Genomic DNA, 20,100 nt, shown 5'->3' with positions numbered 1-20,100 from the left:
CAAAAAAATGGGGTTGGACTAGATGACCCTTGGAACCAGTGCCAGATTTACGTATAAGCTAAACAAGCTATAGTTTAGGGCCCCACTCTCTCGGGGCCCCCAAAAAATGTAAAGGGAAAAAACCTGGATGTACATTTCCAAATTATAAGATAAACAACAAATAAAATAAATAAAACCTACATACAGCAACAGTGTTTGGTGTTGTGTAGGCGGGATGCGGGTGGCGCTGTGGGTTAAACCACAGAGCCTAGGACTTGCTGATAAGAAGGTCGGCGGTTCGAATCCCCACGACGGGGTGAGCTCCCATTGCTCGATCCCTGCTTCTGCCAACCTAGCAGTTCGAAAGCACATCAAACTGCAAGTAGATAAATAGGTACCGCTCCGGCAGGAAGGTAAACGGCGTTTCCATGCGCTGCTCGGGTTCGCCAGAAGCGGCTTAGTCATGCTGGCCACATGACCCGGAAGCTGTATGCCGGCTCCCTCGGCCAACAAAGCGAGATGAGCGCCGCAACCCCAGAGTCGGCCACGACTGGACCTAATGGTCAGGGGTCCCTTTACCCTTTACCTTTACCTAGGCTCCTATGATGTAAGTCATGGGCCCCACCTGCTAGCCTGCTCCCTAAAATATCACTGGTTTGCTATCGTGATTTCGTCCTTTGAAACCTAACTGCTACCTGAGCTTCTGTAACCAGAGATTGACTCTAGGATTTCATATTACATGCTCTCTAAAATCCTTCCTGCCTCCCCTCTTCCTCAGCGATCTTCTATGGCGATATCTACTAGTGCTGTGGCTTAAAATGGATCCCACATGATTTCTGATCGTCGTTCGCGAATTCATGAGAAAGAAAACGCACAAGAAAATGATCGAGGATATTCTTGAGTGCCCCCGAGAATGAGGCGGAAAAAAATGGAAGGCTCATTTGCAAGGGAAGAAAACCTTTGAGAAGTTGAAGCATTCAGCACGGCGCTAGGAACCTCATATGGTTTGGATTTGTGAAAGTTGGCTGTGCAATGGTGTCCCATAAAAGTCAGGAATACACTGTATTCGGTTATCAGAGCTAAATATAATCCTCAGTTTGGTTTGTGGATGTGTCTCTCAGGCTTCCTCTAGTCCTCTCTTACTGCATGGTTGTTCAGATTCCTAATAATCTCACGTGTGTCTCAGCATGCTAGAACAAGTGGAGACTATGTTATAAGTGTTATATATTCCTCAAGGGAACTGCTCGGCTTTAGAATGAGTTGTTTCATCCTTTCTTTTGGTTTAAACCATAACCCATATTAAGGTAAGGTATTATGGGAGATCCTTACATAAAATAGCGTGCGAGTTTGTCTTCCTGGGCAATGTTGTGCCCTGGGGCTAGTTTTTATACAAGTTTTTCTTGCAAGGATACAACTTAGGCTGTTGTATGTCCTCACTTGGCAGGTAGTAAAATGATTTTCACACTGCACTTCCAACCAAGGAGAGGGCCTTTGATTTGATTTCTACTTCAGGAGTTTTAGCTGAACCTATAAAGACCTGCTCCCCTAAAAAAAGCTCAATTTTGGTCTGTCCGTCCCCCCCCCCCCCGGGAGTAGATCACAGTCTCTTGGGAGTTGGACATCCCTGGACTAGAGGAAACCTCAGGGTCCCTTCCAACTTTATGATTCGCTGAACTAAGCAACTACTTACCTATAATGTCATCTAGGATGCACACTCAGTTTGGCAATCTGTTGCTTTTTTATTTCTTCGATGACAACTGTCTCTCACCTGTGTGTTTTAAATAATAAAACCTAACCTTTGGGTTAAGTAAACTTGTATCTTAACCACACACATTAAGGGATTATCCACACTTAACTTTTGCCCCACTCTTTCCAGACAGAAATCTGCACCTTAACACTCCCTGTCCAAGCACTGTTGTTGTTTTGTCCCAAGCTTCCCCCTACGAAAGCTGCTCTTTAAAAGTGAATTGGAGCAAATGTCAATTCGGGCTTTATGTGTGTTGACATTTGCTCCAAATGAGTTTTAAAGAGTGAATTTTTGAGGGGAAAGCTTGTTCTTGTTGTTTGGTCGATTAGTCGTGTCCAACTCTTCATGACCACATGGACCAGAGCACGCCAGGAACTCCTGTCTTCCACTGCCTCCCGCAGTTTGGTCAGACTCATGCCGATAGCTTCGAGAACATTCTCCAACCATCTCATCCTCTGTCGTCCCCTTCTCCTTCTGCCCTCCATCTTTCCCAGCATCAGGGTCTTTTCCAGGGAGTCTTCTCTTCTCATGAGGTGGCCAAAGTATTGGAGCCTCAGCTTCACGATCTGTCCTTCCAGTGAGCACTCAGGGCTGATTTCTTTCAGAATGGAGAGGTTTGATCTTCTTGCAGTCCATGGGACTCTCAAGTCTCCTCCAGCTCCATAATTCAAAAGCATCAATTCTTTGGCAACCCGCCTTCTTTATGGACCAGCTCTCACTTCCATACATCACTACTGGGAAAACCATAGCTTTATGGGAAAGCTTAGGAGCGGGGGGGGGGGTGCTCATATATGAAGCTTTGAGACCCTCCAAGCGCCCCTATTTTCCAGGGACGATTCTGGATTTACAGAAGCCGTCCCGGTTTCTGATTTGATCCCGGAATGCCCCGTTTTCCCTTAAAAGGTAAAGGGACCCCTGACCATTAGGTCCAGTCGTGGCCGACTCTGGGGTTGCAGCGCTCATCTCGCTTTATTGGCTGAGGGAGCCGGCGTACAGCTTCCAGTTCATGTGGCCAGCATGACTAAGCCGCTTCTGGCGAACCAGAGCAGCGCACAGAAACGCTGTTCCGTTTCCCCTTAGGATGTCCCTATTTCCATGGGAGAAATGTTGGAGGGGATGGAGTAGAACGTCTCTGTTTTCACTGTAGAAATGTTGAAGGGCATGAGATGGTGTCTGGGAGGAGTGCAGGAAAGGTTAAGTGTGGATAAGCCCTCAGTAAACACACAGGTTAATGATCTCCTGGGCTTATCTCACACAGACACCAATGCCTTTGTCAATAGGCACACGGGAAGCTGGCCTACAGAGAGTCAGATCACTGGCACATTTAGGTTGGGATTGCTCTCACTGACTGGTAGGGCTTCTCCAGGATTTTTGACAGGAGTCTTTTCCTAACCCATCTCTGGCACAAGTGGCTGTTGTGGTTGGGTGGAGCAGTCCTTCCAACACTAGTATTACTGTAGCTTACCTTGTTTGGGTAAATGTCTCTTAAAAATGTCTCTTAAAAAGTAGGAACATCACCTTGCCGACAAAGGTCCGTATAGTAAAAGCTATGGTTTTCCCAGTAGTGATGTATGGAAGTGAGAGCTGGACCATAAAGAAGGCTGATCGCCAAAGAATTGATGCTTTTGAATTCTGGTGCTGGAGGAGACTCTTGAGAGTCCCATGGACTGCAGGAAGATCAAACCTATCCATTCTGAAGGAAATCAGCCCTGAGTCCTCACTGGAAGGACAGATCCTGAAGCTGAGGCTCCAATACTTTGGCCACCTTATGAGAAGAGAAGACTCCCTGGAAAAGACCCTGATGTTGGGAAAGATGGAGGGCACAAGGAGAAGGGGGTGACAGAGGACAAGATGGTGGGACAGTGTTCGCGAAGCTACCGGCATGAGTTTGACCCAACTGCAGGAGGCAGTGGAAGACAGGAGTGCCTGGCGTGCTCTGGTCCATTGGGCACGAAGAGTCGGACACGAATAAACGACTAAACAACAACAACACCTTGTTTGGGCTGCAGGGGAGCCAATCCAGGAAAGCTACGGCAATGCCGTCAGGAAGGCAGCTTTATGTCTCGGCTGGCAAAGATATTTAGAAAGGGGGGTGATAATTCCTAGGTGTTGGGGGGTTTGGGGTTGCCAGCTTGCAGAACTGTAACCCAGTACAACTGGAGCCATTAAGAATTTCCATTGTTCTGCGGAATTATAGTGGGTGCTAGCAATGCCAGATTTACGTATAAGCTAAACAAGTCATAACTTAGGGGCCTCACTCTCTTTGGGGGCCCCCCAAAAAAATTAAAGGAACAAACACCCTGAATGTACATTTCCAAAATATAAGATAAAAAACTAAAATATAACCTACATACAGCAACAGTGTTTTGTGTTGTGTAGGTAATGGGCCCCGCCTGCTAGCCTGCTCCCTAAAATATCACTGGTTTACTCATTTCTATCTATAGGGTGCCTACATTCTGCACGTGCAAATGGCTTGAGATACCTATTAGGTCCATAAATTACCATACAGCATATATTCAACACAAAAAACAGCGACAATTTGTTGTTGACAAAGGACAGCTGGACATATAAAGGGCCCCATTACCTTCAGTAGTTTAGAGCCTCATGTTTAGGGGCCTCTGAGACAATATAGTCCCCAATTTATTCACTGAATGATACATTTCTTTTTTTAAAATAAAGTTTTATTTTTCACAATACAGTAAAAATAAAAAATAATAATCTAAATAAAGAATAATTAAAAGAGAGAGTGAGAGAGAGAGAGAGAGAGAGAAAGAAAGAAAGAGAGAGAGAGAGAGAGAGAGAGAGAAAAGAACTAAAGTGGTACCTTGGTTCTCAAACTTAATCCGTTCCAGAAGTCCATTCCAAAACCAAAGCGTTCCAAAACCAAGACACGCTTTCCCATAGAAAGTAGTGCCAAACGGATTAATCTGTTCTAGACTTTTAAAAACAACCCCTAAAACAGCCATTTAACATTAATTTTACTATCTAACGAGACCATTGATCCATAAAATGAAAGCAATAAACAATGTACTGCAGTCACACAATCAATCAATCAATCAATCAATCAGTAGCTGAACTGGGTTCCCCACAGTCACCAAAACAAAACGAAAAAGCCGCAAAAACGCAAAAACAGACAGACCTCAGCGTCACAGTCAAATCGGAAGCGTAAATCTCAAAACGGAAAATGTTCAGCTTCCAATATAAGTTTGCAAACCTGAACACTTCCGGTTTTGCAGCGTTCTGGTTCCAAGTTGTTCAAGTACCAAGGCATATGAGAACCAAGGTACCACTGTGGAAGAATCCTCTCTCAACGATATATCCTAACCTTTATCCCATACGGTGAAGGATGCACCCTCCCATCTCTCACCTGGGAGCATCTCTTTCTTTCCCCAGCTGACCTCCTCTCTTCCCTGCCTAGCACTCAGCGTCTTTCACCTACTGCTCAACATCTTCACCTGCCTCCATTCTTGCCAAAATACAGTAAGTGAGAATATTACAGAGAGAGAGAGCGCGCGCAAAAATATTAAAGGAAATAATCATAGAATAAAAAGAAAAAGGGATAGCTCACGAACAGATAAAAGTTACTTCCAGCTATCCACCTGCCAACTGGACGTACAATAATTTTTGAACGATAAGTTTATTTAGGTGGAATTCAGCACAGCGCTAAGGAGATCATTCTGTCAGCATAAGTACCGTATTTTTTGCTCTATGACTCACTTTTTCCCTCCTAAAAAGTAAGGGGAAATGTGTGTGCGTCTTATGGAGCGAATGCAGGCTGCGCAGCTATCCCAGAAGCCAGAACAGCAAGAGGGATTGCTGCTTTCGCTGTGCAGCGATCCCTCTTGCTGTTCTGGCTTCTGAGATTCAGAATATTTTTTTGTTTGTTTTCCTCCTCCAAAAAGTAGGTGCGTCTTGTGGTCTGGTGCGTCTTATAGAGCAAAAAATACGGTATTCAAACGATAAGTTTATTTAGGTGGAATTCAGCATAGCGCTAATTCTCTCACTTCCCACAGCGCTCCTGAGGAAGGCAGCTTACACACTAGGACTTTCACTGGGAGTGCTTTCTCAAATAAAAACATACTCTTTCTTCAGCACCGTTTTAGGTTCACTTCCTTTATTGATTTCCCCTTGCCCTCTGTTTTCTTCAGATTTAACCGCTGCTGCCCTTTTAACTCAGGTGGAATCTAGACACATATAAAAAAACGCTGCGAAAATGCTTTTTTTAAAAAAACACATTTTGAAAAATATACAGATTTTGCCATAGCTCATGATCGCCATCTTGTGTTACCTTTGCATAATGCGCTTTACAACACACTTAAAACGTTTTCATTGCAGCTGAGTCCCCAGACTCAGTTTACAAAGTGTTCCCCCTTCCCCAAAGAAAACTAATTACAGATCTAAACAGATTTCCTGAGAAACATACAAGGTTAATCTCAACGTCAAAGTGAATGGCAGAATTCTATATAAAAAACGAATCAGTTAAAACAAATTGCTTCCTTTACAAAAAAGATTAAATATCAGCAATGTAAAAAAATGTGGTTGGTGCAGTCTGGTCCCCCCAGTTAATTGAAACAATGACTTTTTCCGGTTGGACCTAGGAAGACTTAAATGTCCATCTTTTAGGTCATCTTTTTTGCATTAGGTGAATTTCTTCATGAACCGCAGTTTGGCATATGCTATCAGGAGGAAGATGACTGTCATACAGCTAAGAGCCACAATGTTCTCCCACATTGCCCAGTTGGTAGGCTCTATTCCCTGTCCACAGAGGTATTGCTCGCCATAGCACCTGTCAAAAAGGATAGTACACACATTCAGAATGTTATTCATTAACTGAAGCAATGCTGCAGCTGTAGAAAGACAACCCTTTCTCTATCCCCAAGCACGGAAAACAAATGCTTACTGATTCTGTTAAAGAGATGTTGGATTGAAAACAAGTGGTGTTGGTAAAAAGATTAATAAGAATATGTAAATATGGATTGATAATGGTGCAAAATATATATTTATTATAGGTTAAGATGCTGAGCAAGGATAAATGACAGAGGCTAAGGATTTGCTGAACTAAATATCTGAATTGGAATACAAAAAGGGAGGTGTGAGGAGGTCAAGAAACTAGTGGATGAAATATAAGATATGAAAATACTAATCTTTTTTTCTGTTTTGCTTATTGGCGGTTTTTATTCTCTTTTCTTCTATTTTGTTAACTGTTCTTTATTGTGTATTTTTTATGTGTTTTGTTTTGTATTTTTTTAATTTTGTAGTTTTTCTCAGTTTGTGTATTCTATGTTTAAACTCTGAAGCTTTTGATTGTTTATGAAACTTTAATAAATATTACTTTAAAAAAACAAAAACAAATGCTTACCGATTCAAGGCTACCAAGGTTGCCATTGTGAATACACACAATTTCTCCCAAAGGCCAACTCTTGCTGCATTCTTCATTTCATTTTTTTCTTACCTCTCTCGCCCTGACCTAGCCACTGTGATCCACGCGACGGTCACCTCCAGACTGGATTATTGTAACTCGCTCTACGTGGGGCTGCCCTTGAGACTGACCCAGAAACTCCAGCGGGTGCAGAATGCTGTAGCGAGACTCCTTACGAGGTCTTCGCTGCGAGATCCATTCATCCGGTGTTATACCAGCTGCACTGGCTCCCGGTGGAGTACAGGATCAGGTTTAAGGTGCTGGTTTTAACCTTTAAAGCCCTATACGGCCTAGGACCCTCGTACCTACGGGACCGCCTCTTCTGGTATGCCCCACAGAGAAACTTACGGTCTTCAAATAAAAACATCTTGAAGGTCCCAGGCCACAGAGAAGTTAGGCTGGCCTCAACTAGAGCCAGGGCTTTTTCGGCTGTGGCTCCAATCTGGTGGAACACTCTGTCACAAGAGACCAGGGCCCTGCGGGACTTGACATCTTTCCGCAGGACCTGCAAGACAGAGCTGTTCCACCAGGCCTTTGGCCAGGGCACAGCCTGACTCCCTCGCTTGGCAATCTTCTCAGACCTCTGGCCCAATGGTTGCCAGTGGCTTGAATTAATTAATTTTATAATGAATGATTTTAGAGTGTTGTTTATGCTGTACTTTTGTACTGTTTTATTGTTGTTAGCCGCCCTGAGCCCGGCTTCGGCTGGGGAGGGCGGGATATAAATAAAAATTATTATTATTATTATTATTATTATTATTATTATTATTATTATTATTATTATTATGGGTATTTTCTACCCCTTTATGCACCTCTGACAATGCCCACTGCAAATAATTTGTGGGAAATGAGCACTGGGAGAAGAGTTAGACCCTTTTTCATTGAATTCATAGAATCATAGTGTTATGTATTAAGATTAGCTGCAGTTCTGTATTGTTATGTTTTAAGATTAACTGCTTCTGGCGAACCAGACCAGTGCACAGAAACGCCGTTTACCTTCCTGCCAGAGCGGTACCTATTTATCTACTTGCACTCTGACGTGCTTTCGAACTGCTAGGTTGGCAGGAGCTGGGACCGAACAACGGGAGCTCACCCCGTCGCGGTGATTCGAACTGCCGACCTTATGATCGGCAAGCCCTAGGCTCTGTGGTTTAGACTACAGTGCCACAGCTGCATGTTGAATGTTGAGGAGCCTTCTGTAGCCAAAATGTAGTAATCGACACACAAGGATGTGGCTTAGGGGAACTGAAATATTTTGTACAAGAACACAGTGGCTTTAGGAGGGAAATTCTTGAGTGGGGCACAGTCCAGGGGTAGGCATGGATGGCTATTTCCCAGAAATCCAAGGCTTTTGACCCAAAGAGAAGAAAACTACAGATGGCAACCTCCATCTTCCATGAGGTTTAACCGATCCATTAATCATATGAGTTTTAATCAATTTAATGTCTTCTCAAAGATAAGTCCAATTCAACCTACTAGATCTTACTCCCTGGTAAGTGATATAGGGCTGCAGTTTCAATCAGCTTGACATGAGCCAACAGTGTGACGCGGCAGCTAAAAAAGCCAATGCAATTCTGGGCTGCATCATAGGAGTATAGCATCTAGATCAAGGGAAGTAATAGTGCCACTGTATTCTGCTCTGGTCAGACCTCACCTGGAGTACTGTGTCCAGTTCTGGGCACCACAATTCAAGAAGGACACTGACAAACTGGAACGTGTCCAGTGGAGGGCAACCAAAATGGTCAAAGGCCTGGAAACGATGCCTTATGAGGAATGGCTAAGGGAGCTGGGCATGTTTAGCCTGGAGAAGAGGAGGTTAAGGGGTGATATGATAGCCATGTTCAAATATATTAAAGGATGTCACATAGAGGAGGGAGAAAGGTTGTTTTCTGCTGCTCCAGAGAAGCGGACACGGAGCAATGGATCCAAACTACAAGAAAGAAGATTCCACCTAAACATTAGGAAGAACTTCCTGACAGTAAGAGCTGTTCGACAGTGGAATTTGCTGCCAAGGAGTGTGGTGGAGTCTCCTCCTTTGGAGGTCTTTAAGCAGAGGCTTGACAACCATATGTCAGGAGTGCTCTGATGGTGTTTCCTGCTTGGCAGGGGGTTGGACTCGATGGCCCTTGTGGTCTCTTCCAACTCTATGATTCTATGATTCTAGGTACTCTTTCTTTAAATCAGGAGGCAGTCTTTATCAATACTCTTTTTGAGTTTGGTTTCTGGGTTTTTTATATGGGACCTTGATGAGAGGGACTGTTCTTCCGTTACTGGAAATAAATGACTAGTTTTCAATAGAACTATGAAGAACGCACCATGACATGCATATGATATGATTTAGGAAGAGAGTATCTAAGGGAGCAACCCCAAACTGACGAGGATAGTAATTCTTCTGGAAGACAATGTATGTGCTCCACCCGCCTCCGGCTGGGATACTCACATTTCTCTGGTCTGAGGAGAACTTGGGGGACAGCTTTGCAATGGAAAGGATTCTGTGGCGTTTGCACAGAAACGCAGGTCTCTAAACTCATTGACTTCAAGGGCCTGTGTAGGAAGCCAGAGAGCAAAATAGAGTCACAATAATACCAAAAAGAGAATCTCCGAAGCAGCCTGTTGTATCAACTGAATATTTGCTGATTTTAATACAGCCATGGTCAATCTGTGCAACTTTGTCTCCCCCCCCCCCAATAATTGTTATTGATTTTAACATATAAATTATAAAATGTACCACAAAACTTATCACTTATACAATCTTCCTAGACTTCCATCAGCACCTCTGATGATCCACCATTTTATCCACTTCTTATGCGTTTCTTAACTTTATATTGCCTTTACATCTCTTAACAAATCATCCTTTCCCTTCTCCATTTTTGCAATACTTCCAATAATACTCCTCACAAAACTACTTGCAAACCTACAAACGTCGTCTGATCTTCACAAATACTTTTCAAATAGTCCGTAAATTTACTCCAGTGTTCCGTGAATTTCTGGTCCCTCCGGTTTCGAATCCTTCCTGTTAGTTTATCTAGTTCTGCATAGTCCATTAACTTCATAATCTGTGCAACTTTGTCAACAGCAAATACGCCTACACAGAGTTTCATGACTTCACCAGCTTACAAGTATCAACATTTTATTTATTGTTCCTGTTGCTCCATTGGAAACAGCTTTAAAAACAGATGCGCCCTTATTTTGTGGGGAAAAACCCACGCTTTTAATCAAGGGCCGTAACAATCACGATTCTCTTCTGAAAATCCTGCTTAAGAAGGAGTGGCTTTCTCAACAACTGTTTATATTTAAGTGCATCTGATATTTAACTTGAGGCTCATCTGATGCATAGAAGCTGCCCAATGTAGCTATCCATCCCTAGAGTCTAAGGCATCTCTCCCAGTGTAATGGCCTGGGATTCGGATTCGGATGCTGAACCTGAGGAATCCCAGCCTGCGCAGGATTCCCCACCTCTAGAACCAGCTGAGCCGGGGCTGGGGCATGAGCCTGAAGGGTCCTCACCTGTGCTGGATCCTCAGCTGCAGGCACCAGCTGAGTCTGCTCTGGCTCCTGAGGTGATGGAGGACCCATTCCCTGCAGGTGCTCCACTCTCAGCCCCGTCAGGGGAAGCTGAGGTTGCCTCTGGGTCCGGTAACCCTCCAGCCTCTCCTGAGCTGCAGAGGCTCAGGGCAGAGAGGCGGAGGGAACTAAGTTCCCGCGGGAGGAGTGCTCACCTCCAGGCCAGGAGAGGCGAGTCACCTGAGGATTGGGGCCGCCCTATGCCTCGGGGCAGATAAAAGCCAGTCAGCCCCAGTCCCAAGTTGCGGGAGCAACTTCGTGGGTTGTCAGTTCCTGCCTGAACCCTGTCCGGCCACAGCTCCTGACCTCACCCGACTACTTGCCCTGCACCCAGCTTCAGCTACTACGGACTGCCTCCATACTTTGACCTTGGACTGGACTCGGACCTCGCCTCTTGGTTAGCCCATGGGACCAGCACACCCAGCCAGCCTTCAGCCAGCCTGCCCAAGATGGATCCCAGTCTTTCTTCTTTCTTCTTCTTCTTCCCATAACCCCTTGCTAAAAACTCTCTCTTCCTGTCACTTCAAACACACACTCCATCACCTTGCCAACATCTGTCTCCCCATCAACCCCTTTTGTCATGTTAACAGAAGACAAGCCAGGCTGGTTTGTATAAGCCAGCCTAAGGATTCCTTGTCTGGCGCAGTCCTGCAGCTTGTGCTTCCATCAATATCCCAACCGATCAAAATCTTACCATTTATTAATTTCTAGGGTTTAGAGGGGTCCTCCCCAATCTATGTTAACTGTAGCATACTCACCGTGAGGCCGTATCTGGGAATGCTGAAATATTTCAACCAGTTCAGCCAACCCATGACGGTGGGAAGGTTCACCAGTAAGCCAGAAAATATCTGGAATGTGGAGAGAGAGAAACAGTGCCAATAAATTCACTATTTAAAGAATTAGGCCCCGAGGCAAGTACCTATCGTAACACTTCCGCCCATTCAGCAACAACTCCTTTTATCGCACGAATTGCGGCGGTATTGTAGGAGGTCAGGATTTGGGATTGAACTTTCCAAAATATGGAACCGCAGAAAAAGGCAGCCATGGTTGTAGTAGAGCTGATCCCAAGCCTACGTGACACATGCAAGACTCACCAGCATGAAGACAAAGCAGATGGTGATAAGTAAGTTGGCAATGGCTACTACGTCCATCCCTGCGGAGATTGCGAGGGCCATTGAGGTGGATGTGTAGCACAACAGCACAAGAGTCAACATGAAGAAGAAGAATCGGCCCGCAGCAGCCTGGTAGCCTGAAAACAGGAAGAGGATAGGTGCAATGAACAATCAAATCACAAAGTAGAAGACTGGAAAGGATATTTCTAAAAACAAACAAACTCAGAAGCTTTCATTTTGGGGATTATAGGGACAGAACTACCCAAATTGTATAGAAACTTATTAATGTATGCTACTACAGCGGCCAGTGGGATGTGGGTGGCGCTGTGGGTTAAACCACAGAGCCTAGGACTTGCCGATCAGAAGGTCGGCGGTTCGAATCCCGGCGATGGGGTGAGCACCCGTTGCTCGGTCCCTGCTCCTGCCAACCTAGCAGTTCAAAAGCACATCAAAAGTGCAAGTAGATAAATAGATACTGACCCCAGAGTTGGTCACGACTGGACCTAATGGTCAGGGGTCCCTTTAGAAGAAGAAGTCCCAGCAAAAGAAGAATGAATACAAAAACTGATGGAATATGGGGAAATGGCGAAAGTTACTGGAAAAATAAGAAATCAAGATAACAAACTTTTTATAAAAGAATGGAACTGGTTAACAGCACAGGCCTGAGGTAAGGCCTCTGAGGCATATGAAGAGTCCCAGCAAGGAAGGATGAGGTTGACATGTTCATTGGTATGACAGTGCACAAAAATACAGATTATTATTTACCAATCATCCAGTAGCTTATACATGAAAATATGATTGCAGGCATGGTCCTCATGGGTAGCAGGTCTCCAAGCATCAGGGCAAGGAAATATGCAGAGACTCTGTAATAACCGCTGGTATACTGGTGGCTGTGAGGACAGGAAAGAATATGGCTTACTGGAAAGGCGCACACATGATAAGAGAATTTTAAGGACTTGCTAATTAGGAAAATATTTTGGCCACCTCATAAGAAGAGAAGACTCCCTGGAAAAGACCCTGATGTTGGGAAAGATGGAGGGCACAAGGAGAAGGGGAGGACAGAGGACGAGATGGTTGGGGAGTGTTCTCGAAGCTACCAGCATGAGTTTGACCAAACTGCGGGAGGCAGTGGAAGACAGGAGGGCCTGGCGTGCTCTGGTCCAGGGGGTCACGAAGAGTCGGACACGACTAAACGACTAAACAACAGCAAAATTAGGAGAAGAGAAAGGAACCATTTCATAGAATCATAGAAGTTGGAACGGAGGTCCAACAGAGTTGGATCATTGATTCCGACCGAGGGTCATTGAGTCCAACCGACTGCAATGCAGGAATCTCAACTAAAGCCTAAACTAAAGATGGACGTCCAACATCTACTTAAAAACCTCCAATGAAGGGAGTCTGTTCCACTGTCAAAATTTTATCAGACTCAGAGTTTCACATCTGCCACTGATGCTCTCTCTTGCTTAATAATAAGAATAATAATAATTTTTTTATTTATACCCCGCCCTCCCCAGCCAAGGCCAGGTTCAGGGCTGCTAACAAGCAATAATATAAACATTATTAATGACATATTAATGAAATATATTATATCTCCGGCTCACTTCTAAGAAAAAAACGATTCTCTTCTCTTCAGCTGGAGTTGCAGTCCCTCCAGCAATATTAATTACAAAATGTGCATGTTTATAAATACACGGTCAGGACTCGATCACTTCTAAGGTTTCATTCCTGACTTGGAGCTCAGGGAGACATTCTCAGCATTCCCAACCAATCTCCCTCATGGAAACATCACCACTAGACGTGCTCAGCTTTGGTAAGTTTGCGTTCCGATCCTCCAGATAGTTTTCTCAAACTCACGCTAGTGTTGAAATACTGCCCAGAGCTACAGAAATTCCATTTTCATGAGCTAATGGGATTTGATTCCAAGAAGTCAAGGGCCAATTATCACATCAGGCTTTACCAGACTCGGCTCGGCTCTTTGATGGATTTCCATGCTTTATCAGTGAAGGGTATTCTACTTGCACTGTTCTCACACTGCAGTGGTACACATGGGATGTGAACTGACAGTGTGTAGTTAACATACGTAGAACTGTTCACTGCTCCCATATGTCTCCAGCTGCAATACAGTGGTACCTCGGTTGTTGAATGGCTTGGCTCCCGAACAAATCGGTTCCAGAACGCCACAAACCTGGAAGTGAGTGTTCCGGTTTGCGAATGTTTTTTGGAAGCCAAACATCTGACGCAGCTTCTGATTGAGTGCAGGAAGCTCCTGCAGCCAATCGGAAGCCACGCCTTGGTTTTCGAACTGTTCTGGGAGTCGAACGACTCCTGGAATGGATTAGGTTTGACAACCAAGGTACCACTGTACAGTGGTACCTCAGGTTACAGACCTTCAGGTTACAGACTCTGCTAACCCAGAAATAGCACCTCGGGTTAAGAACTTTACTTCAGGATGAGAACAGAAATTGGGTGGCCGCGGCGCGGCGGCAGTGGGAGGCCCAATTAGCTAAAGTGGTACCTCAGGTTAAGAAAAGCTTCAGGTTAAGAACGGACCTCCAGAACGAATTAAGTTCTTAACCCGAGATACCACTGTACTCCCAAAAGGTTGGTTTTTTTTACATACCCCTTTTTATATTAAAAAATGGTCATGCCTGCTTTTAAACGTCAACCACACCCATTTTGATATGCAATTCCTGGAGGATTGGCCATGGGTAAGTGCAGCCCTCAGCCCAAATGAGGTTAGCCACCCCTGTGCTTTGAAACTTCCTACTAACTCATAGAATCATAGAGTATAGAGTTGGGAGGAAATGAATGAATGAACGAACGAATGAATCTTTATTTGCGTCAGCCATCGGCCATGGCAAAAAAACAACAATACAATATACAAAGAATAGAAATAAAAAGTCAATTATATAAAATACATGTTAGGGTTTTGAATCAATCGTCAAATAGCGGATCGTACTCTGATTGCCCCAGCTAAAAACCTTGCAGCCTTTGCTGTCACCTGCTTGATCTGCCAAGAGAAAGGACACTGTGGCAGTGGTTGGGCGACCCGGAATGGACAATAAAAGAAGGGTGATAATCTCATTCCTCAAGTCTTTATAAAGAGGGCAAGCCGGAAGGGCATGCGCCACCGATTCGGTGCTGCCATCTCCACAGGGACATGAGTGTTTTTTGGGTGGAATCTGTTGGAATCGTCCCTCAAATACAGCCGAGGGCAATACAGTGGTGCCTCGCAAGACGAAAAGAATCCGTTCTGTGATTCTCTTCGTCTAGCAGTTTTTTCGTCTTGCGAAGCAAGCCCATTGAAGGATTAGCGGATTAGCGCTATTAGCACTATTAGCGGCTTTTAGCGGCTTATCTGCTGATCGGATCAGCTGATAAGCGGCTTAGCGGCTTAGAAAGAGGGGGGGAAAGGGGGGGAAACCGCAGGAACTCGCAAGGCATTGTCGTCTTGCGAACCAAGCGCGTAGAAAATTCGTTTTGCGAAGCACCTCCAAAATGGAAAACTCTTTTGTCTAGTGAGTTTTCCGTCTTGCGAGGCATTCGTCTTGTGGGGCACCACTGTACAAAGTGGCTGGGGAAGCCCAGCGAGATGGGTGGGGTATAAATAATAAATTATTATTATTATTATATTATTACATCCAATCTTGTGAGTGTAAAAGAGAGTTGAAAGGGACCCTGAGAGTCATCTCATTCAAGCCCCTGCAAAGTCAGGCATCTCAACATAAAGCATTAGATGACAGGGAAAGGGGTGAATCATCAGTTCTGTTGAATAGCACGGTGAATTGTCACTTCCGTTGCTACCCACAACGGAAGCCTTGTTTCCTGTCCTGGTGTTTCCTGAGTCTCAGACGAAATGAGAGTACAGTCATACCTCGGGTTACAGCTGCTTCAGGTTGCGTTTTTTCGGGTTATGGACCGCTGAAACCTGGAAGTACTGGAATGGGTTACTTCTGGGTTTCGGGGGGGTCATGCATGCATCTGTGATAGATGGCTATCCAGCCTCTGCTTCTAAACCTCCAAGGAAGGAGAGTTCACAACCTCTCAAGGGAGACCGTTCCACTATTGAACAACTCTTCCTGGTGTTTAGTTGGGATCTCCTTTCTTGTAACTTGAAGCCATGGATTCTGGTCCCACTCTCCAGAGCAGGAGAAAACAAGCTTGTTCCCTCCTCCATGTGACAGCCCTTCAGATACTTGAAGATGTCTATCATATCTCCGCTCAGTCTCCTTCACCCTCATCTTCTCCCCTGCCCTCCAAGGGTGCCATCTCTAGGGGGCGCTGGGTGCTTGAGCACCCACCAAAATTTTTGGGTGGGTGCCCAGCACCCACACTGCATGGCCCCCAATGCAACTTCTGGTGCCTTGTGAAACACCAGAAGTCACGTCCGAGGCACACGGCAGAGCAGAAATACAGGGCAAACGACATGCTGTATTGAATGAATACAGAGTATAGTACAGTGGTACCTCGGGTTAAGTACTTAATTCGTTCCGGAGGTCCGTACTTAACCTGAAATGGTTCTTAACCTGAAGCACCACTTTAGCTAATGGGGCCTCCTGCTGCTGCCGCACTGCCGGAGCACAATTTCTGTTCTCATCCTGAAGCAAAGTTCTTAACCTGAAGCACTATTTCTGGGTTAGCGGAGTCTGTAACCTGAAGCGTATGTAACCTGAAGTGTATGTAACCCGAGGTACCACTGTACAGTCATACCTCGGGTTACAGCTGCTTCAGGTTGCGTTTTTTGGGGTTATGGACCGCTGAAACCTGGAAGTACCGGAATGGGTTACTTCCGGGTTTGGGGGGTCACGCATGCACAGAAGTGCTAAATCACGCTTTGCGCATGCGCAGAAGCGCCAATTTGCAACCTGCGCATGCGCAGATGCGCCACTGCGGGTTGTGGACGCTGTGGGTTGCAAACACGCATCCCACACAGATCACGTTCGCAACCTGAATGTCCACTAAACATTTTTTAAAGAAAAAAAGCACTGGGAAGTAGCACACTCTGAAGGGATACAGCCCACAGATTTACCACCTCATTGCGAACTAGGCCTAGGGCAGGGGTCAGCAACCCAAGGCCCATGGGTCACAAGCGGCCCATGGGGGTCGTTTAACTGGCCCATGGACCCCCAGCGCCAGCTCGGGGATCCCTGCCGCCCACTTGGCTGGCTCCCGTGCGTCATGCTAAACCAGCACGGAGCAGAGCGGAGACCGCCTTCCGGAACGCTGGCCGGCTTCCCATTGGCTGCAGGAAGCTCCTGCAGCCAATGGGAAGCTGTGCACGCCTCCTCTGTGCTGGAAGGAGCGCCAGAAATAGTGTTTGCACACGCACACACACACACTACTGCCCACAGTGGCGTCTGCAGGACCATGAACAGCCCCAAGCCACAAAAACTTTGCTGACCCCTGGCCTAGGGTTTTGCATTATCCAAGACGCTACAAATAATTAAAAAAGGAACTTATTTCAAGGAAATGGGATAGCTCAGTTGGTTAGAGCACGGTGCTGATAGTGCCAAAGCTGCAGGTTCAATCCCCATATGGGACAGCTGGATTCAGGGGGTCAGACTAGAAGATCCTCAGGGTCCCTTCCAACGTTACAATTCTATCAAATCTAGGCTTCCAGGTGTCATAAGAAAGCTGCAGAAATAGTGCAGGATAGTAGGCACCCCAGAAATGATCTATTTCAGCTTCTGCCTTCTGGAAGAAGGTACAGGGTTATAAAGACTAGGACTAGCCATCTGAGAAAGTTTTTATCCAAATGCGATTTTGGTTTAAATGCAGTGTAAGGTAGTCTCTGGGACGCGGGTGGCGCTGTGGGTTAAACCACAGAGCCTAGGGCTAGCCGATCAGAAGGTCTGTGGTTTGAATCCCCACGATGGGTTGAGCTCCCGTTGCTCGGTCCCTGCTCCTGCCAACCTAGCAGTTCGAAAGCACATCAAAGTGCAAGTAGATAAATAGGTACCGCTCCGGCGGGAAGGTAAACGGCGTTTCCATGCGCTGCTCTGGTTCGCCAGAAGCGGCTTAGTCATGCTGGCCACATGACCCGGAAGCTGTACGCCGGCTCCCTCGGCCAATAAAGCAAGATGAGCACCGCAATCCCAGAGTCAGTCACGACTGGACCTAATGGTCAGGGGTCCCTTTAAGGTAGTCTCTGTGGGAGTATATTGTATTTAATTATGGGGTATCAGAGTTTTTAGGGGGCTAACCAGGCTGGGATAGTTGGGGTAGCAGGCTTGTTGGTTTTTGAATGTCTGAAGTAGATTTTTTTTCAATTTCGTTGTTCTGCATGGGCCAATGACAATAAAGATTATTGTATCATATCAACCAGCCCCTCTTTTCCACTAACAAATCTATCTGCCATTCCCTGCTGCCTCCCCATTTCCTTAGAGGAGGTTTGATACTTACACAAACAACTTCTTATCCCTGATAAATAGCTCGATGGCCGACACACTGGAGAAGCACTGGTTTGTGGTTACGAAAAACAAAGATCCAACTCTGAAAGAAGGAACCAAAAGTAAGGCGGCTACCTTCATTAACTGCTTCGGAAGCTTTCTTCCGGATCTTTCTTTCATGATCACTGAGCCCTGTCTATGGTAGGAACACATATTGTTTCTTATGCAGGCAAGACACCATGGTTTTCTGCTGTTAAACTGACATGGCTCTTGACCTTAGATTAGGGTACGTTAGAGCATCTTTCCAAGAACTGCTCATAGGTCATATGGCTGCGTTTGTTTCAACTCCAAAAATAATTTAAAAAAGGAAATTAATTTTGCAAACCATTAGCCGGGAGGGAGGGAACGACTTCCCTCTCTCCTGGCTAAAGGTTTACAAAATTAATTTTTGCATCTTTGCATTTTACTTCCTTTCATATTCTTGTTATGCCATTACCTAAAATGGCTCAGTTGAGCCAAAGTGATTATATATGAGCCAATTATATATGAGCCAATTACCGTATTTTTCTCTCTATAAGATGCACCAGACCATAAGACCACAAGTTTTTGGAGGAGGAAAACAAGAAAAAAAAAATTCTGAATCTCAGAAGCCAGAACAGCAAGAGGGATCGCTGTGCAATGAAAGCAGCAATCCCTCTTGATGTTCTGGCTTCTGTGATAGCTGCGCAGCCTGCATTCGCTCCATAAGACGCACGCACATTTCCCCTTACTTTTTAGCAGGGAAAAAGTGAGTCTTACAGAGCAAAAAATATGGTATATATGAGCCAATGTGATTATATGTAAAACTAACAAAAGTTATTTAAAAAATAATAATGATATCATGGAAAATAAAGCTCGAGGAAAGCATCAGGGATTACCGGTTTTGAATGCCGCTTTGATCAAGTTTTACACCAAAGAAAATGGCCCCCACGATCAGTGCCAGGACGACTGTCACAAGGACCTGGAATGTGGGAAAGGAAAAAGAAAGAGATTAATTAATTCTGTACCCGTCCACTGGCACAGCAACAGAATGCAACGGTCAAAGGGTATCTGACCATCCTGAGCAAAACAAACAACAAGGCAAAGATATCCACGGGCTCGGAATTAATTCAGGGTGGTTTCAGATAACACATTTACAGGGGTGAGCGAAGGCGTCGTGACACTGGGGGCGAGGCGTCGCTACGTAGGGAGCATGTGAGGCGTTGCTACGTACAACACATGCATTATTATTATTATTATTATTATTATTATTATTATTATTATTATTATTATTATTATTTACCCTGCTTATCTGGCTGGCTTGCCCCAGCGACTCTGAGCAGCTTCCAACATACTGTATATAAAAACATAATAGTGTTTTTATATATGTGAAGAAGTGTGCATGCACACGAAAGCTCATACCAATAACAAACTTAGTTGGTCTCTAAGGTGCTACTGGAAGGATTTTTTTAATATATATATAATAAAACATTAAACATTTAAAAACTTCTCTCTACAGGGCTGCCTTCAGATGTCTTCTAAAGGCTGTAGAGTTACTTATCTCCTTGGCTTGGGGGTCGCATAACTCCATACCCTCCAATAAAAATAAGAACGTCCTAGCATACCCTCCAACATTCCTCTGGTGAAAATAGGGACGTCCTAAGGAAAAGCGGGAAATTCCGGGATCAAATCAGAAACCGTGAGGGCTTCTGCATATCCGGGACTATCCCTGGAAAATAGGGACACTTGGGGGGACTGTGAAGCCAGCTGACCCCGGTGAAGGTTTATGGTTTTTAGGACCTCCAGCCAAAAGTACCCTGCTACGACAAGCTTCTGGATGCACCAGACGTTCTCACTTGAGGGTCCACAATA

The 20,100-nt window shown here is 45.1% G+C and overlaps 1 protein-coding gene and 1 long non-coding RNA gene across 2 annotated transcripts in view; both read right to left on the bottom strand.

The window, feature by feature from the left end:
* Positions 1-5,809: 5,809 nt before the first annotated feature.
* LOC308585698 (broad substrate specificity ATP-binding cassette transporter ABCG2-like) overlaps positions 5,810-20,100 on the bottom strand; it is a 37,096-nt gene continuing 22,805 nt past the window's right edge. The window contains exons 10-16 of the mRNA XM_081191656.1: positions 19,128-19,210; positions 18,224-18,313; positions 12,587-12,711; positions 11,804-11,958; positions 11,468-11,557; positions 9,586-9,689; positions 5,810-6,512 (exon numbers count right to left, since the gene is read on the bottom strand). Coding sequence (XP_081047782.1) covers positions 6,365-6,512; positions 9,586-9,689; positions 11,468-11,557; positions 11,804-11,958; positions 12,587-12,711; positions 18,224-18,313; positions 19,128-19,210 — 795 coding nt within the window. The 3' untranslated portion in view covers positions 5,810-6,364. The remainder of the gene's footprint in view (positions 6,513-9,585; positions 9,690-11,467; positions 11,558-11,803; positions 11,959-12,586; positions 12,712-18,223; positions 18,314-19,127; positions 19,211-20,100) is intronic.
* On the bottom strand, positions 6,520-8,626 carry LOC308585869. The gene is made up of 3 exons (XR_014007651.1): positions 7,946-8,626; positions 7,100-7,188; positions 6,520-6,631 (listed from the first exon to the last, which is right to left on the bottom strand). It is a non-coding gene; the product is annotated as an uncharacterized lncRNA (long non-coding RNA).

This window comes from Podarcis bocagei (assembly GCF_964188305.1).
Source record: "Podarcis bocagei genome assembly, chromosome: 4".
Lineage (NCBI taxonomy): Eukaryota > Metazoa > Chordata > Lepidosauria > Squamata > Lacertidae > Podarcis > Podarcis bocagei.
The sequence above is the reverse complement of the archived record's forward strand: the minus strand, read 5'-3'. Positions and strand labels throughout refer to the sequence as shown.